Source organism: Podarcis raffonei, chromosome 14, assembly GCF_027172205.1.
Source record: "Podarcis raffonei isolate rPodRaf1 chromosome 14, rPodRaf1.pri, whole genome shotgun sequence".
In the NCBI taxonomy this organism is placed as follows: domain Eukaryota; kingdom Metazoa; phylum Chordata; class Lepidosauria; order Squamata; family Lacertidae; genus Podarcis; species Podarcis raffonei.
Genome location: NC_070615.1, coordinates 52,955,851 through 52,979,734, shown reverse-complemented (window position 1 = coordinate 52,979,734; position 23,884 = coordinate 52,955,851). Strand labels below are relative to the sequence as shown.

At 55.4% G+C, this 23,884-nt stretch overlaps 1 protein-coding gene across 8 annotated transcripts; it reads left to right on the top strand.

The window, feature by feature from the left end:
• The first annotated feature begins 649 nt into the window (after positions 1-649).
• On the top strand, positions 650-23,750 carry RHBDF1 (rhomboid 5 homolog 1). 8 transcript variants are annotated; one of them, XM_053364085.1, is made up of 19 exons: positions 650-753; positions 9,335-9,461; positions 10,614-10,744; positions 11,441-11,542; positions 12,333-12,546; positions 13,169-13,375; positions 16,036-16,158; positions 16,259-16,440; positions 17,745-17,999; positions 18,288-18,399; positions 18,633-18,707; positions 19,774-19,935; positions 20,072-20,172; positions 20,307-20,370; positions 21,804-21,898; positions 22,081-22,156; positions 22,253-22,353; positions 22,465-22,621; positions 23,081-23,750. In XM_053364085.1, the coding sequence occupies exons 2-19, from the start codon at positions 9,348-9,350 to the stop codon at positions 23,498-23,500; spliced, it is 2,691 nt and encodes an 896-aa protein (XP_053220060.1). In that variant the 5' UTR covers positions 650-753; positions 9,335-9,347; the 3' UTR covers positions 23,501-23,750. The 8 variants fall into 8 exon arrangements, with proteins under 8 accessions (XP_053220060.1, XP_053220059.1, XP_053220056.1 ...); XM_053364084.1 differs by lacking the exon at positions 650-753 and adding an exon at positions 1,236-1,351; XM_053364081.1 differs by lacking the exon at positions 650-753 and adding an exon at positions 1,237-1,351 and having other exon boundaries at positions 9,197-9,461.
• The last annotated feature ends 134 nt before the right edge of the window (positions 23,751-23,884 follow it).

Sequence of the window (23,884 nt, the reverse complement as noted above, 5' to 3'; positions counted from 1 at the left end):
TGTGAGCTTGCCCACAGCTCTGGTGGAGATGGGGCTCTTGGCCTGCTGGGCCCCACATGTTCCCCCCTCCCATCAGTGAGGCAGGATTATTTTGTCAATAAGGCCTAGAATGTTGTCTCTGGCCACCAGTTGCCTCCGTTCCATAGACTCCATTCCTGCAGAACTTATTTTGGGCCCAGGGGTCCGTCTTCCATCTTCTGCTGCAAATGCAGATGTGAAGAATTAATCCGGTTTTCCCGCAGTCTCCTCCTCTTTTTGCACACCTTTGACCCCTTTGCCATCCAAGGGCCCAACTGCCCCTGGACACTCTCCTGCTACTCATGCAGTTAAGATTTTTTCGTTTTTCGTGGGTCTTTGTTTTCAGCATCCTTCGCTCCCCCCCCCATTTTTTGCACCCCTCAATGTGCTTGCATTTCTTTCCCCAAAGTGTACGTGCCCTCTTTTCATTTTCCACACTTGCATTGTTTGAAGGAAGGCTTCTTGGCCTCTCCCGGCGTCTTTGACTCCGCTGGTTAACCACGCTGGCATCCTCGGGCCCTCCCGGTTCCTCTCTGGACGCGTCTCTGCATTTTATCTGCGCTTCTCACGGGGTGGTTTTGAGCGCCTCCCAAGCATTGCGGAGAGACTGGATCCCCTCGACTCTGCCTCTCGGATCCCTTCCTGAACCCAAACCCTCGTGGGGGTTCAGCTTCCTCTTCTGAAGTCCGACGTGACTGCGCTGGGGTCTCTTCCCCACCTTCACGTGTATGGAAGGTGAGAGCCGGAGGCTCCCTGTTCCCACGGCTTCAGCGACAGTCCGGGCTTCCCGTTCCGACCCAACCCTGCCCGTTCGACGGCCAACCGTCCCGGGGCCCCGTCGGTTAGGGCCGATCATGGTCCGGTTCCCTCCGGGGGGGGGGCGACTGGAGCGCAGCGGCTCCCGGGCGGCCAGGTGAGCGCACGGGCAGCCTCCCCGCGCCCCGGGTCCCTCGAGGCGCAGGCGCCGCTTCCGCGGCGGGGATTCCCGTCCCGCCCCGGCGCCGGAGCAGCCCGTCGGGGGGCCGCCGCCCCGGCGCGTCCTGGAGGCTCCGGCTCCCCGTCCCTGCCGGCCTGCGTGCCTTCCAAGGCGCGGAGGCTCCCCGGTCGGCGGAGGCGGCCTCCTGCCTCGGCGCGGCCGTCCCGGCGAGGGCTCCGTCCTCCGCCTCCGCGGCGCTGGCCGGCCAGGGCGCATTCCTGAGGCCTGAGTCACGCCCGGCCCGCCTCCGTCGCCCGGCGGGCGGGCCGCCCTTCGCGCTCCAGGCCGGGCCGCGCCGACGCCGGCCCCCTCGCTGCATGGCCGCCCGGCCAGCGCCACTCGCTCCCCGGAGCCACGGTGAGCGGCCGCCGCGGGGATCGGGAGGGCGGGGGCTCTCCGCGGGATCGCCCTGCGCGGGTGGGCGGGGGGCAGGCGGCTCGGGCTTGGCCCGGGGGTCCCTCGGCCCGGAGCCCCCGAAGGAGGCGGCGTCGAGAGGGAGGCCTCCCGGGGGATCCCCGAGGCGGCGGGAAGCGGGCCAGAGCCCCTCTTGGGCCCGATCCCAAGCGGGCCAGGGTCTCCTTTACAAGGGGGGGCAAGCCAGCGGGTCAGGAACACCCCCTCCGTCTAGCCAGGGGGACCTTGGATACCCCGTTTGTTTGGGCACGTCCTGAACCCCCGAGCTGAAAGCGGGGGGCCGGGCGGGGTCTTCCCTCCCCAGCCTGCAGCTTCTGCATCCGCCGGGAGAGTTGGGAGACTTTCCCTGTAATGCGCCCCCCCCCCCCGCGCGCGCTGGTCTGCATCCTGAGCGTTTTTGCGCGGAGTTTCTCTCCTTCGCCCGCGTGTTGTGTTTGCATCTGTGCAGCGCCGGCGTGACTCTCGCCTGTTCCCTCCGGAGTGAGTCCCTCTGGGTTTGGCTGGGCTTTCCGCTCCCCAGTTTTGGGGTGGGTGGGGTGGGGGCTCTTGCTGAACCCTTTCCGCCCCTGCTGCGGCTTCCAAGCCCGGTCCCACCTCCTTGCGCGCTCGCTCCTAACATTTCCCCCTTGGGTGTCTGCGGGGACGTGATTTCCCCCAGTGAAGGTCTGCGCTTTGGCAGGTTGGCCTTAAAAATACGATTTTGTCCTCAGCAGGATTTGCAGCCCTTCCTGCTTGTGTGTGTGGGGGGGTCCCCTTCAGATTCCGCTGTCCTCCAGGGCCTCATCCATGCCATCCTCTTCCTGGATTCCTGGCCTGGAGGATCACTTGGGGAATTCCTCCTCCCAGCCTGACCCTGAGCCCTTCCTCAGCCTTTCGGAGATGTGGTTTTTCCAGACTGTCATGGGACCTGGCATCAAATGCCACATGCAAATCATGAGCTGCCCTATCCAAAACCTCAGAAGAGGCTCTTTCCTCCTCTGAACTCTGGGGCAGGTGCAGCTGGGTGGCCATTCCTGGGCAGCTTGGTCCTTGGAGTCAGGAGCGTTCCTCCCTCGTCCCCCTTCCACGCTTTCCTGCTTCCTTCTCCTCTGGGCCTTTGGCAAATGCAGGCCGTCTTCCCATAGGCGCTAGGGGTGCAGGGCACCCAGGCACCGGGCTCTCAGGGGTGCCAGGCTGAGAGTCCGGGGCTGGAGAGTTGAGTCCGGGGAAGAACTCGCCCGTTGATCAGAGCGCTGTGGCGGGCTCTTCTGCAAGTGCCATGAGTTCGGGGGCGACCAAGCCAGCAAAAAGCTGAGGTGGCCGGCCGACTCTGCCTTCCTGCGCGCCTGGGACTGGGCAACTGGCGGGGGCACCGGGCAGATCTTTGCACCCTGGCGCCGCATATGCTTAAGACAGCCCTGGGCAAGGAAAGAGTCCCCTGGTGCCTCTCCTCCCATGTTCAGGGTCTTGAGGTGCGGAAGGGACTCCCTTGCCAGGGACTCTGAGTGGCCTGGATTGGCACCATGTGGCAAAGCCTGCTCTGGAGCAACCTGGCTGCCAGTTTGCGGCAGGTTGCGTCCTCAGCAGGGCCAAAGCAAGGCAAGCGAGTCAGGCCTCTTCTGCGCAGCTCTGAACAAGTGCAGGATTTGGGCCAGGGCAGCCCAGCAGGTGGGGCAGAATTCTGCAAGGGATGACCAGTGTAAAGAGAATAGAAAGAGGCTTTTTTGCAGGATGGGAAGAAGGAATTCTAAAGACGTGGCAGTTCTTTTACAAATATAATCTTTTTTATTAATTTTGAAAAATATAAACGTACAACATAAAAGAGTACAAAATCGAAATATTGAGATTACTCTGAATCTCTTGACTCCCCCCCCCTTCCATGGGTCCTTTTAATTCTATTTTCAACTGCATATCAGTACTTCTTCCAATTTTTCATCTTCCCAAGTTATCTATACATTCTGCTACTTTACAAGTGTATTTAAAATCCTGCTAATGTTCTGGCCTGTTTGCAATGATTTTGTATATACATTGTAACCATATCCCATTCTTTTTAAAATTCCTTGTCTTCTGTATTCCTGAGCTTCCCAGTTAATTTTGCCATTTTGGCATAGTGCGTCAACTTGATTTGCCATTCAAGATGTGGCAGTTCTCTCCCTGTCCCTGTTCAGACACAGTCTGCATCTGCATCTGCATGCCAGCGGAAGGGGGCATTGCGCTCATGCCCCTCCTTCCCATGGGGCACCCGGTTGGGCACAGTGGGAAGCAGGATACTGGGTGAGGTGGACCGCCCCCCCTGCTCCCAGACAGAAATCAGGCTCCCCTTCTGCCTTGCTTTTCCTTCCAGACCCAACTTTTGCCTCCTTTCCTATGGGTCGCAAAAGAAAACTGGCCGCAGTGGTTCAGATTCTGGAATTGCGTGGCTATTTCAGGTTCTGTTGATGCACCTTTTGACGGTTTCTGCCCCCAGTGGAGCCTGGCCCCCAAGTGGATCTCTTCCAGGCCGGGGCCCTTGGGTGCTCAAGAGGCAGGAGAGAGTCTGGGCGCTTGGGAGTGAGGAAGGGGCCAGGACGCTTTTGCTCACACCCGCCACTTCCCCCCTTCTGGAATGGCTTCCATGGGGCTGCCAGCTTTGGTGCTGTGATGACTGGGCCAGGCCTGGAGCTGGGTGGCCCAGGTGGGCTGCATGCGCGTGCAGAGCTGGGTGGGGGTCCTCTTCGCTTTGCCCTTTGTGGCTGCGGCAGAACCAGTGGGGGGTGCCTCCCTCCCGAGTCGGATGGCGTGGCCAGCAGGAAGCCTGCTCCTTCCTTCCTTCCTGTTGTTGTCCTTGTATTTGTGGTCTTCCTCTGGCAGGAAAGAGTCCAGATTCTCCAGCAGGGATGCAAAATGTCCCAGGCCAGCAATCGGAGGCTGAAACACGGCGGGTATTTTTCTTGGGTGGGTTGCGCTTGAGGTTGCTGCGTGGGGTGAGTCCTGCCCTATCTCCTGGCGTGGTGGGTGAGCTGTGGCCTGGTGGCCCTGGTGGCCTGGTGCCCCCTGCTGCGACCTGGGCTGTGTGGCGGGGTGGGGAGGACGACCTTCCACTGTCCCCCCAACTGCGACCTCAGCTGACTCTGCCGCAGTTCCCTTTCTGCATCGGTGCTGCCATGGGGGGGGGCTCTGTGGGCCTGGGGCCTGCTGGGGTCACCTGCTTCCCAAGGGGTCTTACAGCGCCTTCTGAGGGGAGGCAGTGGGATGGGGGCCAGGACGAGGCCTGTCTTGACCCCCCCCCCACGGCACCTGCTGGAAATGTTGCTTTGTGTGTGTATTCTCAGTGGTGGAGGCAAGTTTGGGGACTGGGCTGTGCTTTGCCTTCCCTCTGCATCTGCACCAGAGGCCCTGCTGGGCTTGGGGGGGCAGGCTGGTTGTGCCATCTTCCTGCGTGGGAGGCGGGGGCAGCTGCCTCCCTCTTCCCTGCTCTTGAGAATGGCGCCTTTGTGAGCAGAGAGATGCCCACTGGAAAATCTGCATCGCCCTTTGTGTTAGGGCTTTGTGGTCATGGCGGAGCTGCCGCCTAGAGAGGAGGGGAGAGGGGGCTGGCGGGGGGGGCAGGCGGTGAATGGTGCTTGGCTGCCCCTTGCAGGCTCAGGTGTGCACAGGTGGGTCCCTGGCCACTTGCATCTCTGTGTGTTGATCAACTGGAGGGGGGAAGACAGGTAGAATTTGCAGCCTCTCAGGCCAGGAAGGGGAAAAGTTTCGGGGTCTGGTGAATGTCTGGTGCGGTTCTTGTGACGCTTTGGCCTCCTGGGGTGTCCCCAGAGAAGAACTCAGAAAGGCCTGTGGGAAAGATCTGAGCCCTAAACTGGCTTTTCTGGTTCCTGGAGGGAGGCGAGAGAGAGCTGAGCTGCCGGTTCTTAGGAATGCCCTTCTCTCTCTCTCTCTCTCTCTCTCTCTCTCTCTCCTGCTCTGAGAGGAAGACGGAGGTGACTTCCCTTAAAGGTCATGGTGGAAGGTCATAGAGGTGGAAGGGACCCAAAGGTCATCCAGTCCAACCCCCGGCAATTCAGGACTCACAGCTAAAGCATCCCTGGCAGATGCCCCCCCCGACCTCTCCCTAAAAGCCCCTTCCCCTTCTGACTGCTCTCACCACCAGAAAGGCCTTCCTAGTGTTTTGTGGCAATCTCCTTTCTTGTTTCCTTATATTTTATTGAGAGTATTACAGTGAGTTAAATTGGCGGGGGGGGGGGGAATAAATAGAAGCAGAGGAAAACAGCAATAACAAAATAGCAATGGAATATAATTAAGGCTACAGAGCTATATATGCAAATGGATCTACTTATTCTTTCCCTTGAAGATACATTGATTCGTTTGTTACTGTGGTTTTCATCAATACTCTCCAAAGATCTTTACATTTGTCCATGCATGATCTTCGTCTGAAAGCGATCCGCTGATGGGTTGCAGGAGTTGTCCTAGGAGGTTATATTTTTGTCCTTCCAACTGTTATGGAAATTCCGGGGGGGGCACATCTTTAAAGTTGTTAAATGTTACAAAGATTATGCCTGAATATATCCTTTCATCTTGACAGCTCAGGGAAGTTACCTAGCTTTAAAAATAATATAAAATCCTGTAAGACAAGGTATCAGCCTTAATCCTTTTGCAGATGTTAAGGGGGGGACCAGAGCCTGCAGCCACCATCCGTTTCTGGTGGGGAGGGGGCAGAGGAAAGACAGGAAGCTTTTCCCTGCAGAGTTAGACCCCTTGGCTGCCATTCCTGTCTTGCAGGGCTTGGGCTGCATGGCCCTCGGGACCCTCTGAACGCCTGGGTGTTTTCTTGGGGGGGGCTGCGTGGGGGCCTGGGCGATGTCAGAAGAGGAAGCTTGCAGGCCCGGTTGTCTGTTGGGGGCAGCAGGAAGAGGCGGAGGGGAGGATGTGCAGCCCCTGCCTGGCTTTCCTGTGGGACCAAGGAAGCGGCCTGGAGGGGGAACTTGGCCGCTGGCCTTGTTACGGAGGCGGCAGTGTGGGAACGCCAGTCCCAAGGGCAGCCTCCCTCTGGGGTCTGGGTGCTGCTGCCTGTCTCCTGCCGTGGACATGGCGGGCGGGGGGCTGCGCTATTGGGCTGGCAGAGGCTAATGGGGGGCTGCCTCTCCCAGCCAAAGCTGACTCACAAAATTGCAACCCAGTGTGTGTGTGTTTGTGGGGGGGGGGACCTTGCAAGTTGAAAGGTAGGGGCTCAGCACCAGCCTGCGCAGGATAAGCCCCGAAGGGGCTCCTGGGCTCCTTCTGTTGTATGAAAATTGGAGGTTGTCCTTTACAGCTCAACTCCCCAAGGGGCTCAAAGCCTCCCAAGTCCATTATCAGTCGGAGACGAATGAGCGGAAGCTGGAAGAAAGGGGGAATCTTTATTTTTCTGTTGAAACAGAGCCCTCCTTCCCACTGCCATTTGCAAGGAGGCGAGGACCCCAAACAAAGGTGTGCAGCAGCTTTGAAAGACTTTTCCGACTCAACATCAGGAAGAGCTTTCTGACAATAAGAGCTGTTCAGACAGTGGAACGGTCTCCCTTGGGAGACTGTGGTCTCTCCTTCCTGGGGAAGGCTGGGTGGCCATCTGTCAGGGATGCTTGAGCTGAGATTCCTGCATTGCAGGGGGCTGGACTAGATGACCGTAGGGTCCCTTCCGTCTCTATGATGCTATGATTAGCCGCAGGCCACCTGAAAGAATAATACAAGCATCTCAGGAAGAGGCATCTACAACAGAAATCCAAGAGTGTGGCTTCTCTCCTGTCCGTCAAGGGACCTGAAGATGCTGATTGCCTCACTTGGCCAGTTCCTTAGGACTGGTACACGCAGTCATACAGTCATACCTTGGGTTACAGACGCTTCAGGTTAAGCATTTTCAGGTTACGGACGAGCCGAAACCCGGAAGTACCAGAATGGGTTACTTCCAGGTTTTGGCCCTTGTGCATGCGCAGAAGCCCTAAGTCGTGACCTGTGCGTGCGCAGATGCAGCAATGCAGGTTGTGAACACTGTGGGTTGTCTCCCGCATGGATAATGTTCGCAACCCGAGAGTCCACTGTACCTTGGTTCTCGAACAGAATGCGTTCCAGGAGCCCATTTGACTCCCGGAACCATTCGAAAACCAGAGTGCGGCTTCTGATTGGCTGCAGGAGCCCCCTGCAGCCAATCGGAAGCCGCACCGGATGTTCGCCCTCCGAAAATCATTTGAAAACCATGATTGCTTAGAAGCCGATTTGTTTGGGAGCTAAGGTGCTCGGCTTCGCAGGTACAACTGTACCTGAGTCCTTGACTCAGTTTCCCAGACTTACACCTATTCGTGCTCTTTTGACAGGCCTGCTTTGCTTTTGACAAATACTTGCCAGGCTAGTTTTGCAGAGGGGTCCCCTGTTCCTGCCAGGAAGTTCATCTATTCACAGGGTTTGGAGGATTTGCAAGTGAAAAGAACTATTGGGAAAGGTTTTCCCAGATGAGCCAGGATGGCTTTGGGACGGTTGCGTGGCCTCAAATGAAGTGTATTATCCTCAGGGAATATTTCCTAATTTCTGAAGGGTGATGGATCGGTTTTTCTGTGTGACTGCTATCTGTGTGCGCCTTAAAAAAATTTTTTTTACACTTATTTCTGCCTGGAGGGGCTTGGATGGTGGGCACTGCCAAAGGTGCTGCCAGGATGTGGCCAGTGTGTGCGGGGGTCTTCCTTGCCTTTCTGGGCTCCAGGGCTGTTTTTAGCAGATGCGGCACTGGGGTGCAAATATCCGCCCGGTGCCCCCAAATTACCATGGATAGTGTTGGGGTAGCCATAGCTGCGCACTGCCAGCCATCCGGGAGAGCTATCCCCACAGAGGCTTGGGAGTGAAGTTGTGCCCCTCCCAAACCTCCTCAGGAGTAGAGCGATCCCTGCAGAGGCTTGGGAGGGAAGCTGTGCGTCTGCCAGTCTTATGGTTGATGGGGCGCAGCTGGCGGGCATGCAGGGAAAGGGAAGGCCACCGGCAAAGCCGCGCAGCTCCCCCCACTTGCTGGGGTGCCCCTTGAGAGGCTGGCGCCCTGGCGCGATTCACCACTAAGCCCTATGGGAAAGACGGCTCTGCTGGGCTCCTCTGTGGAAGGGCAGCCTCGTAAGGTGGGGTTGCTCCAGATTACAGGCCGGCCTTCACCATCCTGCTTCCCTCCAGGCGCAGCCAGCAGGACCAATGGCTAGGGCTGAGGTGGACCCAGCAAACGCTTGAGGATGCCTCTCCACCTGGGGTGAGAGGCTGTTAGAGATCCAGCCCTGTTGCCCTCGCTGCCTCTTTAGCGTCGGATGGTCCCTTAGCTGCAATTCCTGAATTGCAGGGGGTTGGAATGGATGTACTAGGAGGCAAGGACAATAGAGACTTAATTTTTTTAAAATTCATTTTTATTAAATTTTCCACTTTAAAAATCCAATCAAAAGGACAATTGAGACTTTAAAAAAGACTGGGAACCGCTTATGTTGCATTTACCGAAACATTGTAAAGAAGTGGACTCACTAGCAGAGTTTGAGTAAACACTTACAATCTACAAAACAAACACAGAAATGAAGATAACTGGAAAGAAACAAGTGTAAGATACAATTTGAAGGGAATTATGGTACAAAAATGACGAGTGTAACAATATTTAATTTAAAGATTACAATATTCAAGTAGAACAATTAAGCAGGAGAAGCAAATACTTAAAGGAAGAGGAAGTTGAGGGAAGTCACGGGGGGAGATTGGGAATTAAAGTTTTTTCATTTTATGTGATAATGGTGATTGTGATGAATATAAAACTGTCAAATTTAATAAAAACTTTTTTTTTATAAGACCCTAGGGCTCCCTTCCAAGGCTGCAATTCTAGATCATGTTTGGGGGGCCGTGTGAAGCCCCCTTGGCCGGCCCTCTGACTGCTGCCAGCCAGGCCTTTGGAGACCCCCGGCTGACCCCTCCTCTGCCCTCCCCCAGGCTTGACAGGACCATGTCGGAGGTGCGCCGGGCCAGCACCAGCAGTCTGCAGCGCAAGAAGCCCCCGGGGCTGATGCTGGACATTCCCGCCCCAACAGTGTTGGCTGAGGAACCAGCCATGGCACAGGTAGTCATTTCTATCATCCGTTACATTTTTTAAATTTTTATTTATATTTTTTAGATATATACATTTCACCGATTTTACAATCACTTTTACATTTTAAAACTTGACTTCCTTCCCCCTCTCTCTGCGGTTCCTTAAATTTATTTTCAATATCTTCTGCACAGCTAAATTAACTTAACACACTCATTTACAGTATCTTATTTGAATATATACTCTCATGTAACTGCAGGTTATTACAGTAATCCTGCCAGTGTTGTTATCTGCTTACAATTTATCTGTAAATATTCAATAAACCGTTTCCATTGTTTTATATATAAAAAAATTCTCTTGATTTCTTATTCTTCCGGTAAGTTTTGCCATTTCTGCCTATTCCGTAAGTTTTTGTATCCATTCTTCCTTTGCTGGGACTTCTGCTTCTTTCCTTTTGGGCCCAAGAAACATTCTTGCCGCTGTAGTCGCACACATGAACAAGTTTCTATACAATCTGTGTTGTTTTGTCCCTATAATTCTCAAGAGAAAAGCTTCTGGGCTTTTTTTAGAAAACATGATTTTAAACATCCTTTTCATTTCGTTGTATATCATTTCCGAGTCAGCCTTAACCTTACCACAAGACCACCACATATGATAAAAAGAACCTATTTTATTGCATTTTGACCTGTATTTTAAATTGGGTTTCCCCCCATTATGTTTTTTACTATGATTTTATTGGTGTTAGCTGCCCTGAGCCTGGCTCTGGCCGGGGAGGGTGGGGTATAAATACAATTTATTATTATTATTATTATTATTATTATTATTATTATTATTATTATTTACACACTACTATTTCCTCCTGGGAACTCAGGGTGTGGCCCCTGCCGCCGCCGCCCATTTTATCCTCACAGCAAGCCTGAGAGGTAGGTTAGGCTGAGAGACAGTCGCACCCTGTGAGCTTTGTGGCCGAGTGGGGGACCCCTGAGCCCAGTCTCTCTGCTCTAACCACTAGACCACGCTCCCCAGTGAGGTGGGGAAGGGAGAGGGCCAGAGGATTGGGCGCCCCACCAGTGAGGGGTTGGGGGATTCCCATGCCTGAGACCTCCGGCAGCCAGCAGTCTTGCAGCCAGTGCCTTGTCCCCCCCCCCCAGTTTTGCTCCAACCCCTTTTGTTTTCCCTCGGCAGCCCCCCAAGCACCGGGCCTTCCTCCGCAGCGTCAGCATGCCCACCGAACACACCCGCTTCCCCTCCCCCTTCGGTGACCTGCGCCGCCCTGTCCTCCAGCGACACACCTCCATCACCCAGACCATCCGGAGGTAAGATCGCAGAATCAGAGCGTGATGGGGGGGGGAGGGGGAGGGACCCTGAGGGTCATCCAGACCAACCCCTGCCATGCAGGAACCTCAGCGATGGCATCCATGGCAGATGGCCGCCCAACCTCTGCTCAAAACCCTCCAAGGAAGGAGAGGGAAGAAGTCTCTTCCACTGTCGGCAGAAAGTTCTTCCTGATGTTGAGTCGGAATCTCCTTTCTTGTAACTTGAAGCCATGGGTTCGAATCCTGGCCCTCTGGAGCAGGAGAAAACTATCTCCATCTTCCGTGCGACGGCCCTTCAGAGACCCAAAGATGCTCTCAGGCCTCCTCTCCTCCAGGCTAAACTCTTCTGGGTTACCTCCTCCTCACCAGCTCCTTTCTCCTCCACATCTGGGTCTTTTGCCTTTGCCAACCTGGTGCCCTGCAGATGTTTGGGATGCCAACTCCCATCAGCCCCCTGGGCCAGCACAGCTGTGGGGCACTGGGCTAATGGGGTCAGAGCTCTCCCCCAAACCCCAGGAGGGCAGCAGGTTGCCAAAGGCTCTTGGAAGGAGCCAAGGTCCTTCTCTCCTGCCCCACCCCTCCAGCCTTGGAAGGGTCTTGGGTAGGCAGCCCCTGCCAGGGTCCCTGGGCACCGCCAGGCCGCCTCCTCTGCCCCCCACCGCCAGCGCCCCCTCAGCTCTCTCTCCTTTGCAACAGGCAGGTCCGCTTTGAGATGACTCAGACTTTGCCCATTCAGGGGCGCCAGGTGGGCAGGAGGCCCCCCAGGAGACACCAGTCTCTGCCCAAAACGGTCTTCAGGTACCTGCAGTGCTGGTGTGACCCCCTCGCCCCCCCCGCCCCAGTGCATGTGTGTGACGTGCATGTGGGTCCCCAGGAGCAAGGCCTGCTCCTCCTGCCCCATCCCTCTCCCCATCTCACAGCCAACAGGTGGCCATTTGCTATCCCCCCCACATGCACGCACCTGCCCACCCCAAACCTGGCATGGCCCCACTGCTTGCCTGCAGGAGAACAGCTTGCCACCCACTTGCCTTGGCGCAACTGGGCCGGCCTGGTTTCCAACCGGGTCTTGGATTGTCCGGCTTGGACCGAGTGTGAGTCTACAAACAGGCTTGGCTCTCTGTCCTGGCCCTGTGGTGGGACCCTCGTGGCTCTCCCTTTCTCTCTGTGCCCCCCGACCCTGCAAGGATGGGCACCGGGAGAGGGAAGGCTGCCCGGGCGCAGCTCCCACAGCACCGCATTGAGCTCAGAAGTGCAGCGCTGTGGCAGCTGCCTGCAGCCAAAACTCTGTCCCTGCCTGTCTGTTGTGAATAACCTCTACTAATGTGGGGTCCGTCCCCCCGGAGGCCATCCTGTGACAGACGCACTAATAGCAGCAGCAAAAACGGCTAACTTCGGCGGCCAGCTTGCCAGGGGTTCCCCCCGGGGGGCGACTCTGCTGCTGGTCCGGCCTGAGGGAGCGCGAGGGTTCGGTCCGATCTTGCTGCAGTTGTGGGGGGATTGGCAAAAGCGTCGCAAGGGCCCGGGAGGGGCCCGTCTGTCTGGGCCCCCTGAGTTTGGCTGCTTCCTCCTCTGCTCCTTCCCCTCTCAGGGGCACGGCCGACTGGTTTGGCGTCAGCAAGGAGAGCGACGCCACGCAGAAGTGGCAGCGGAAGAGCCTTCGCCACTGCAGCCTGCGCTACGGGAAGCTGAAGCCCCAGGTCATCCGAGAGATGGACCTCCCCAGCCAGGACAACATCTCCCTGGCCAGCGCCGAGACGCCACCTCCGCTCTATGTGCCACCCTGCCAGCTGGGCATGCAGAGGGTGAGCCGGTCCGGGGCCCTGTTGTGGGGCGAGGGGGCTGCTGGGCGTGGGGCAGGAGATGCCCTGCACCCACGGGACCCCTGGGCACTGGGAAAAGGGTGTATTGGGCCGGGGGCAGACCCTTCCCACCATCGCAGGGCATCCCAGTTCTTGCGCCAGGGGCATGGGGGGGAAACAAGGGAGGGGGGGCTTGCACAACCCATTTTCAGGAAACTGGGAGGCCACACCTGCACACACCTGGCCCATTGTCCCAGGCCAGGTGAGCAAGAGGTCTCCTTTCTACTGACATCATTTCACCCCTGATGTTGCCATAAATAATGCTGTGACCTCATTTCTCTGGGGGCTTGGGGGCCACTAGCAATGCTAGTGTATTTTAATTAATTGATGCCTGTTTTTATGCATATTGTTTTTATGATGTTAGCCACCCTGAGCCCGGCCTCAGCTGGGGAGGGCAGGATACAAATAAATTATTATTATTATTATTATTATTATTACCTGGGACGGACTCCCTCCTTTGGGTTCCCTCTGGCATAGCAGCTGCCCGTGGTCTCCATGGCTGCAGGGGGGCCTGAGGCGAGGGCCCTCCCTAGCTAATGGGCCCCTCCCTCCTTGGCGCCAGCAGATCATCGACCCCCTGGCGCGGGGAAGGGCCTTCCGGATGGCCGAGGACAGCGAGGGCTGCAGCATGCCCCACACGCCGGCCACGCCAGGGGCCATGTCGCTCTGCTCCTTCACCAGCTCCCGGTCAGGCTTCAACCGGTGGCCGCGGCGGAGGAAAAGGGAGTCAGTGGCCAAGATGAGCTTCCGAGCCGCAGCAGCCCTGGTGAAGGTAAGGCAGGGGGGTTGGCGGAGAGGGGGGGTGAGGAAATCCTGCTTGCCTTGGTTGGTTGGGGGCCTGGCGGAACGTCCAGGGGGGCATCAAGCACCAGGCAGAGGGAGGGAGGAAGAGGGACATTTGGAGTACTGTGAGCAGTCGTTTCTTTAAAAAAACTCTTTTGAAAAAATCATTTTTATTTGATTTTACAAATATAATTTTGTAACAGGCCAAATACATATCCATATATCTATCTATCTATATATATAGATATATCTATATATCTATATATATATCTATATATCTCTGAATCTTGAGACTTTCCCCCTATCACCTTCATGGGTCCTATTGTTGACATTTAAAACTGCATATTATTCTGTAATCAATAATTTATCTCAATCCATACTATCCATAGCATTTGTTACATTACAAGTGAGATTAAAATCCTGCTAATGTTTTCAGCTGTTTGCAGTGGTCTCCTAAATAAATTATATTTTCCTCCATTCTTTTAAAAAGTTTTAGTCCTCTTGGTTCCTGAGCTCAGGAAGCTGAAAAAATATTTTTTATTAACTTTCAAAAAAAGACCGTAAGAGATTTTGCAGAATACAGCGTTGTCAGACAGAGTCTGGTGACAATATGCCTAGTCGCTAGTTGCAGGCATGGCCAACCTTGGCCCTCCAGATGTTTTGGGACTACAGTTCCCATCATCCCTGACCACTGGTCTTGTTAGCTAGGGATGATGGGAGCTGTAGTCCCAGAACAGCTGGAGGGCCGAGTTTGGCCATGCCTGCAACCCCACCAGAGGTCGAACTAGGATCCCATTTCTGAACATCCCTTCCAGCACTTTGTTGATGTCGATGAATTTATGTACAAGAGTCTTCTAGGAGTCCTGGACCACTTAGGAATCAACTTTATTGACCGTGCTTTATATTTAGCAGATATATTATGAAAAGGAATTTCTGCCCCACATTGCTATCCAAGTGTCTTCAGTTCTGTCAGGTTCTAAATCTGTTCCAGGACATCCTTAAACCTGTTTGGTGTCCGGGTTCATGTTTGAGTGAAATTTTTATAGATATTTGAAATTGTGCCTTTTGAATAGCGTGGAGAAATAAGAATTACCGTATTTTTCGCCCTATAAGACGCACTTTTTCCCCTCCAAAAATGAAGGGGAAATGTGTGTGCGTCCTATGGGTCGAATGCAGGCTTTCGCTGAAGCCTGGAGAGCGAGGGGGGTCGGTGCGCACCGACCCCTCTCGCTCTCCAGGCTTCAGGAAGCTATCCGCTAGCCGTGGGAGACCCAGCTCTCCCAGGGCTAGCGAAGAGCTTGCCTGCACCCAGAAGCTTGGGGCGCGCTGAGCTCTACATGCCCCAAGCTTCGGGATTAGCGCAGCGCACCTGGGGGGGAAATAATTTCCCCCCTTTATTTCCCCCCCAAAAAACTAGGTGCGTCCTATGGGCCGGTGCGTCCTATGGGGCGAAAAATACGGTACATTTTCAAAATTGGAAAGCTCTCATTTGGCAGAGGTTTGAACAATTTCGTTGTGTAGGAAAGCACTAACTTGTCGCCATGTCAACTGAGGGACGTGGACGTTTCCCAATTTCTCTTTTGATTCCATTTCTTTGATCGATTTCCCCTTTATATAGAAATCTCCTGCTTTGTGAATTGACCTAATCCTCTTTTAAAGCCATCCAAGTTGGTGGCCATCCCTGTGGCAGGGAGTTCCGCAGTTTACTTCTGCGCTGCGTGAAAGAGGGCTTTATTTTATCTGTCCCAAATCTTCCAACGCTCAGTTCTGTTGAATGCCCACGAGTTTGGATGCTGAGAGGGAGTTTATAAGCTTCTGCCACGTCTGCTCTTTCTCCCTTTTTCTCTAAACTAAAAAGTCCCAAACGCTGCCAGCTTTCCTACTGGGGGACCCTCTCCACCCCCTTGATCATTCCAGTCACCCTTTTCCGAACCTTTTCCAACTCTGCAATGTCCTTTCTATGGGATGTAATCCACTGGGAGCAGTCAAGTACAACATTCCTTGTTTTCCCAGAGTGGACATGCAAGGGGATGTTGGTCCAGCCAATCGAAACTTCCTGTTTCCTCCTGGGCTGGAGCATCCTTCCTTGCATGTGACTAGAGGTGGGCGTGACCTTACCTGTCCAGGTAACAAAAGGACGAGCCACGCAGCACCCTTTCCTTCTTCATTCGACCAGCTTTTTAGCTAGGAACGCTCTGCTAGGTCTCAGCGAGCAGAAGCTCTGGGATTATGCCCCCATATGGGGTAGATCCACAAATTTGTAACTAAGTCTGCCTTCAGGAATCGAACTGTGAACTGATGTGAGTAAACATCTTTTATTGGCTTTAAATAAGATTGTTGTGTCTTCATCCTTTTAAGAGGGATTCAGGGGAATTTACCAGGAGTGTACAATTCAATCTTAGACAGACTCAATTGTAGAATAGTGAGAGGCTCACACAAGCCTGCAACCAACTATCTGCTGTGCATGTAAACTCTGCTACATAGTGCAAGTTTGGAAGGATATTAATAAACAATATATCCTCTCCTGCCTCCCTGAACATTCCCACACTTTCTGAGCTGAGGCGACCAGAACTGGGCACGGTATACATTCCTAATGCTGTTTCAGCCTGGATTTGCACAACGGCTTCTGCCATGTCTCCTCCCTGGCAGGGCCGGTCTGTGCGGGACAGCAACTTGCATCAGGCTCAGCAACGCAGCTTCACCCCGGCCAGCTTCCTGGAGGAAGACACGGGGGATTTCCCAGAAGAGCTGGACACCTCCTTCTTTGCTCGGGTAAGGAAGGGCTGGCGCTGGCCCTGGGGGTGGCAGAGGAGGCAGAGCCCGGCCGGTGTTGGCCTGGCTTCTGCGGCTGAGCGCCCCCTCTCCTCCCCAGGAAGGAGTCCTGCATGAAGAGCTCTCCACGTACCCCGACGATGTCTTTGAGTCGCCCTCGGAAAGCGCCATCAAGGACGCCGAAGCGAAGCTGCCGCAGCTGCAACCGCAACCACAACCAGAACCCGGCCTCACTGGGGGGGCGCTGGACAGAACTGAACTGGAGAGGAGTCACCTGATGCTGTGAGTCCTCTGGGGGGCTGGGCTGCTCCCTGGGGGGCCAGAGAGGGAATGGGGATGTTCTGCTTGCTGGCCACATGTCCCAGCTGCACGCTACCCAATGCTTTGTCTGCTCTCTCCAGCTGGCAAGGCTGACAAGCCTCTCTGGGCCAGCGGGCGCCACAAGGCGAGGCTTCTGGCGCCTGCAGCTTTGCCCGCCTTTTGCAACACCCCGTGTGGGGCTGCCCCACAGCGAGCTTTCCTGCCTGCTGCCTCCCCTTGCTTGCACTTGAAGGGGGCTCCCTGGGATGGCTGCAGGGGACAAGTTCAGGCGCTTCCCCTCTCAAGGCAGCGGGTCTGCCTGCGAATCGGCCCCAGCAGAGGCATTTGTGCAGCTGGGTCAGGGACACGGTCTGCTGGGCTTCCAGTTGCAAAAAGGGGCTCCTCCGCTCGTTCGATCAGCCATGAAATCCCTTAAGGGTTTAATCTCTAGAATTACGTAAGAGAACAAGAGGAACATACATTTAGAGAAGATTGGAAAACATTTATTGAATATATGGGGGGAAATGGTGTACACCTGAAAACGCTGGCAGCATTAAGATAAATTCAACAGTGTAAATAAGTTTAGGTGGATGTAATACAGTCATACCTCATGTTACGTCAGCTTCATGTTACATTCTTTCAGGTTACGTCCCGCGGTGACCCGGAAGTACCGGAAAGGGTTACTTCCGGGTTTCGCCGCTCGCACATGCGCAGAAGCGCAAAATGACGTCACACACATGCACAGCAGCGGCGAATAGCAACCACGTTTGCGCAGATGCGCTGCTATGCTCTTTTCATGTTGCGAATGGGCTCCAGAACGGATCCCGTTCACTACCAGAGGTATCACTGTAATGGAATACTGAATGGTTTAGTTTTTGTAAAATATGCTGGGATTTTTGATATGTCAAATGAAGCATGGAAAGAGAAGAAGGGAAGTCGTTGCTATTTTAAGGATGTTAAAATGAGTATTTTAAATTGCTAATCAGAAAATTTAATAAAAACTTTATAAAATCATCATCTTCATCTCTAGAAATAGGCCTCTTGGATGATTGCAAAGGTCACCCCCAAAGCCAAGGGCCATCTTTTCAAAAAAGTGTCGAGAATCACCGTTCTGAGCAGGAAGCGAGCTCTGCGGCAGCTTCAGTTGCCCTGCAGGGGCTGGAGGGGTTTGGGCCCTGCAAGCAGAAGACCCCTCCCTGCCCCACAGGCGATGGCTCCTTCCCTGCCCAGCTGGGGGGCGCATTCCGTGGCCATTACTGAGTGCCCCCCTCTCTCTCCTCCTGCAGCCCCCTGGAGCGCGGCTGGCGGAAGCAGAAGGAGGGGGTGCAGGTGGGTCAGCCCAAGGTCCGCCTGCGGCAGGAGGTGGTGAGCCTGGGCCTCCAGCGGCGGGGGCAGCGCATCCGGGTCCCCGTCCGGAAGCTCTTTGCCAAGGAGAAGCGCCCCTACGGGCTGGGCATGGTGGGCCGGCTGACCAACCGGACGTATCGCAGGCGGATCGACAGCTTCGTCAAGCAGCAGATCGAGGACATGGATGACCACAGGTGGGTGACAAAGCGGGTGGGGGCTTGGTTCTGCAGGTGGGGCTGCAGTGGCTGAAGGGGCCAGAGCTCCTAGGGACTGCCCTGCTCCTCATAGAATTGTAGAGTGGGCAGGGGCCCCCAGAGGCCATCTAGTCCAACCCAGAGCAATGCAATGTCCTACCTCCAAGGAGATTCTTTCCCGCAGAGGGAGCTTGTTCTGCTGCCAAGCAGCTCTTACTCTCGGGAAGTTCTTCCTGATCTCGAGTCGGGGCCTCCCCCTGCCAAGCCTGACCCCTCTCCCCACCGCAGGCCGTTCTTCACCTACTGGCTCACCTTTGTCCACTCGCTCATCACCATCCTGGCCGTCTCCATCTACGGAATCGCCCCCGTGGGGTTTTCACAGCACGAGACGGTGGACTCGGTGAGTGGCAGAAAACACGTCCATTGCGGAGCCACTCCCCACTGCCTCTGTGGCCCCTTCCCCTTCCTTGACCACAGACCCAGGAATATCTCCCCCCCCCCAGCAAAGAGGCACCTGCCTCCCAGGCTTCTGCTCCTTTGCCTGGTGGGGTGAAGGGGGGGGGTGTGCATCTGCAGGGCCCTTTTGCCCCCCCAACTCTCCCTTGCAAGGAGCCATGGCTTCCTTTTCGGCAGGTCTTGAGAAACCGCGGGGTCTACGAGAACGTGAAGTATGTGCAGCAGGAGAACTTCTGGATCGGCCCCAGTTCGGTGAGTGGCCCAGGCTGGTGTGGCTCTGTGGCAGGAACAAGGGCTTGGCTGCCGTGGCTCTGGGGCCGGTGGCCTTCTCAGTGGGGGCTCCTGGCTTGTGGGGTACTCTCCCCAGGGGGGCTCACCTGGTGCCTTCCTTGCACACCATCAGGTGCCAGGCAAAAATGTTCCACCTCTCCCAGGCCTTTGCCTGTTGTTTTTAATAATTTTTAAAAAATTGATTTTACAAATATTTTAAAACAAAACCAATTGCATATCCATTATAATATTTTCTACTCCTTTGGAATCTCAGTGCCTATAATTCCTAATAGAAAAGCTTATGTGGTTTTTAACAAAGGTGATTTTAAACTTTTTTTCATTTCGTTAGATCTCCTCTCCCTGTCAATCCATCACGGCCTTTTAAAGCAGGTTGTGTGTTATTGTCTTTCCCTCTCCTTCACTTTTACTTATAGAATTTCATTGAATTGTAGAGTCGGACGGGACCCCCCGGGGTCTTCTAGTCCACCCCTCTGCAAGGCAGGGACCTTTTGCTCAGCCTGGAGCTCAAACCCACAGGGTCTCTTTTTTTTTTTTTAAAAAGTTTTTTTATTAGGAATTTCAACAAAACATTTTATCAGTAAAAAACATATCATCCTTAATTCCCCCCTATTTTTCCTCCTCCCCCCACCCCATAGCGTAACCCCCCCGCAGACTTCCCTCAGCTCCTCTCTCTGGTTTATCAACAAATATTATTCTCTGCATGTTACAAAACTGTATAGATCCTTAATTGATCTAACTAGCTATTATCAATAAAAAGTTTGTGGGTGTTTATTCAAAACCTGCCAAGGAGTCCAGTTCATTTTGTTGTTTCTTTAGGTACTTTGTAAAGGGTTCCCATTCTTCCTTAAAGTCACAGTTGTCCTTATCTCGTAGTTCATATGTCATTTTCACCGATTCCGCACAGTCCATCAGTTTCTCTTGCCACAATTCCTTGGCTGGGAGCTGCCCTGGGGTCCCTTGATGAAGGGCGGCCTGTAAGCTTGATAGGCAACGATCTGTAGTAACGATGCCGCTGCCCCCCCCCCAGGAAGCCCTCATCCACCTGGGCGCAAAGTTTGCCCCTTGCATGCGGCAGGACCAGCAGGTGCACAGCTTCATCCGCGCTGCCCGCCAGAAGGAGAAGCACTCCGCCTGCTGTGTGCGCAACGACAAGTCCGGCTGCGTGCAGACGCCTGCGGAGGAGTGCTCGGTGAGAGACCGCTGGCCTGGGCCCCCACACTGGGCGGGGGAGCGCCCACTCTCTGACCCACCACCCACAGCCTGGCACCTGCTCCTGGGTGCCAGGGCTCCTCCACTCCTCTCACCCCCCTCGCTCTCCCTTGCAGTCCACCCTGGCCGTGTGGGTGAAATGGCCGCGGCACCCCAGCGCCCCTCTGCTGGCAGGAGACAAGCGGCAGTTTGGCTCGGTCTGTCACCAAGACCCCAGGTAGGTCGGTCGATGGGTGCTGGAGGCCTAGTCTGCTGACGGCCTGAACCTCCCCAAGAACTGCAGAGAGGTTGCGAGGGAATTGGGGTTCACCCCCTGCTCCCCCCCGCACTGCTGATCTCTTTCCTGCGCAGGGTCTGTGAACAGCCAGCCTCCATGGACCCCCATGAGTGGCCGGATGACATCACCAAGTGGCCGGTAAGCCTGCTGACAATTTGGGGGCTACTGGGGGGGGCATTGCACCTGTGACAGAGTGGGGGAGGCCAAAGGAGCGTCCTTTGTGGAGCAACTGCAGCACAACAGCCCTCTGGAGCTGGCTGTGGGTCTTGCTCTCTGTCAGATTGCTGGGCCCCCCCTTACTTCTGCAGCCCCAGAAGAGAACAATTTCTTTTTAAAGGTTCCTCAGCCAGGGCCCCAGCCAGCACTCCTCAGCTCCACCTACAGCTTTGGGGTTTCCTTGGAGTGCAGAGGCAGCCCACTATAACACCACCACCACCACCACCAACAGTAATAATAATAATAAATTTATTATTTGTACCCCGCCCACCTGGCTGGGTTTCCCCAGCCACTGTGGGTGGCTTCCAACAGAACATTCAAAATGGAATAAAGCATCAAACATTCAAAACTTCCCTGAACAGGGCTGCCTTCAGATGTCTTCTAAATGTCAGATAGTTGTTTATCTCTTTGACATCTGGTGGGAGGGCGTTCCACAGGGCGGGTGCCACCACCAAGAAGGCCCTCTGCCTGGTTCCCTGTAACCTCGCTTCTCGCAGGGAGGGAACCGCTAGAAGGCCCTCGGAGCTGGACTTCAGTGTCCGGGCTGAACGATGGGGGTGGAGACACTCCTTCAAGTATACACTCTGTCTCTGAGTCTATCCTAGACGTTGGAAAAGTGCGCTGGTCCCCAGCAACTTTGATCCTAAACTCCCAGGAGCCTGAAGGCCCAACCTCTGGGGATCCTAAAGCCCTGGGGTTGGAAACCGCAAACGTGACAGCAGCCAAATGAAGGAATTTCATTAGGAAGAAAAGGCAGGGGGAAATCAGGCAGGTGGTCAGAGCAGAATGCAAAGGAAACACCAGCCCCGGGGCTCCACAGCGGAACAAAATCTAGCCAGGTTTGCTCACAAGGAACCTGGAAGGCTGCTCAGCTTCATCCAAGATGCTGGAAAGGGGATCCCCTGGTGCTGGGAAAGGAACAAGCTGCAGGAAGCAGGCTCTTGTTGTCTCCCTTTAAAAACTTTTTCATGGGGACCTCCTGGCCCTTTCTGCCCTGTTCCTCAGCTGGGCATTTCAAGCGCTCATTCCAAGGACTGGCAGGAAACATCTGTGGGTTGCCTTGGGCAGGTTAAAGCAACCAAATTTTTAACATAATAATCGTACAATGACTGGGGAATGGTGAACGGCTCTGGCCTTCCTTGGCTCTTGCGGGAAGCCCCTTAGGCAAGGGACAGACTTTCTTGCCCCTCCAACTGCCCAGCAGCTGGTCGTTTTCTGTGGACTCCGGCAGAGGGGGGTGTGTGCCTTTCCCTTCGCCCCGGGACCTGCAGAGATGGGGGGGTGGCAGGAGGCCCCTCCAGCCGGGACGTGCTCCGAGGAGGGAGGCCCCCACCCACTTCCCCCTCTCCTTCCAGATCTGCACCAAGAACAGCGCTGGCAACTACACCAACCACCCGCACATGGACTGCGTCATCACGGGCCGCCCCTGCTGCATTGGCACCAAGGGAAGGTAGGGGGAGGCCTGGGGAGGCGGGGCAGCGCTAGGTGGCAGGCTGCCCATTGGCCACTCCGGGGAGGGGGGGGGATTGACAGCCACCCCCCAAGGGATCAGCTTGGACCGTGTGTGTTCCCCATTCCTGCCCTTCTGCTGCCCCCCTTAACTTCCCAGCTCTCTGCCCTCTTTCCTCCCAGGTGTGAGATCACATCTCGAGAATACTGCACCTTCATGCACGGCTACTTCCACGAAGAGGCCACCCTCTGCTCCCAGGTAACGCCCTCTCCCCGACTGCCAAATCCCGTGCGTTCCTTTCAGAGCAGGTTGAGGCCCTGGCAGTGCTAAGCCCAGGTGTGCTCTCTCCCCCAGGTGCACTGCATGGATGATGTCTGTGGGCTCCTGCCCTTCCTCAACCCAGAGGTCCCAGACCAGGTGTACCGCCTGTGGCTGTCACTGTTCCTCCACGCAGGGTAAGGCTGGCACTGGGCCCCCACCAGGACACACCAGCAAGGTGTGTGGGGAGGGGAGGGTTGTTTTCTCCCCCCCCCCCAGTCCAACTGGCCTCCCTCTCCCCTGCCCAGCAGGATCCTGCACTGCTTGGTGTCAGTGTGCTTCCAGATGACCATCCTGCGAGACCTGGAGAAGCTGGCTGGCTGGCACCGCATCTCCATCATCTACCTGCTGAGCGGCATCACGGGCAACCTGGCCAGTGCCATCTTCCTGCCCTACAGAGCCGAGGTGGGTCTGGGGCTGCCAGGGGCAACGGAGCCCTTTCCTTTGGGCCCAGGGCTAGGGCACCTCCTGGGCAGAGACATGGCCCCAGGCAAGGCCTCTCCAGGAGCAGCTTGGAGGAGCCTTCCTGCCAGAGCAGAGCAACCGCTGCTGCTCGTCTGTGTAAGCAGAGCTGAGCCTGATGGGCCCATGGCCTGACTCTGGCCAAGGCAGCTCCCCAGTCCACTCACAAGCCCAGGCTGCTGCTTCCTCTTCCAGCTCCCTTTGCTGGGCTTTTGCCTCCTGCTCGCAATTCTCTGGAGGCCCCCCTTTTCTGGCCTGGAGGTGGGGCCCCCTCCTTGCTCTACTTGTAGGGAAGCAGCTTCTCACCTGCCTCCCCTCCACGCCCCCCCCAAGGGGGGAAGGTGTTTTGCCAAAAGCAGGCCTAACAGGGACCTCTGCCTGCCTGCCTCCCTCTCCTCTCAGGTGGGCCCTGCGGGCTCCCAGTTTGGCATCCTGGCCTGCCTCTTTGTGGAGCTCTTCCAGAGCTGGCAGATCCTGGCGCGTCCCTGGAGGGCCTTCTTGAAGCTGCTGGCTGTGGTCCTCTTCCTCTTCGCCTTCGGCCTCCTGCCCTGGATCGACAACTTCGCCCACGTGGGCGGCTTCGTCAGCGGCCTCTTCCTCTCCTTCGCCTTCCTGCCCTACATCAGCTTCGGCAAGTTTGACCTGTACCGCAAGCGCTGCCAGATCATCGTCTTCCAGCTGGTCTTTGCGGGGCTGCTGTCGGGCCTGGTGGTCCTCTTCTATTTCTACCCCATCCGCTGCGAGTGGTGTGAGTTCCTCACCTGCATCCCTTTCACGGACAAGTTCTGTGAGAAGTACGACCTGGACGCACAGCTCCACTGAGCGGGGCGGACCCCTCCCCAGCGCACTTAATTTAAACTCTTGCTTCTTCTTGCACCCGAGCTGCCTTAGCCCAGAGGAATGGAGACTCGTTTGCTGCAACCGGAACCTCTCGCCGTGCCTTGTTTTACGGAACTCTTTCCCCCCGCTGCCCTGTTTTTATGATGCTCCCTCTCAAAATGGCCTTTTTAACGGGATTTGTTACTTGTTGCCCAGGTGGTGATTAAAACACACAGGTAGCGTTTTAGCTACATTTCCAAAAAGGCCTTGGGCATTTCATTTGCGCTCGATGGTGAAAGGTGGGGCCGCGGGGGAGTGCATCCTTCATGCAGTGCCAGAAACCCAGATTCTAACACCAGAAAGGCAAGCAGCTACCCCTGGATAGGG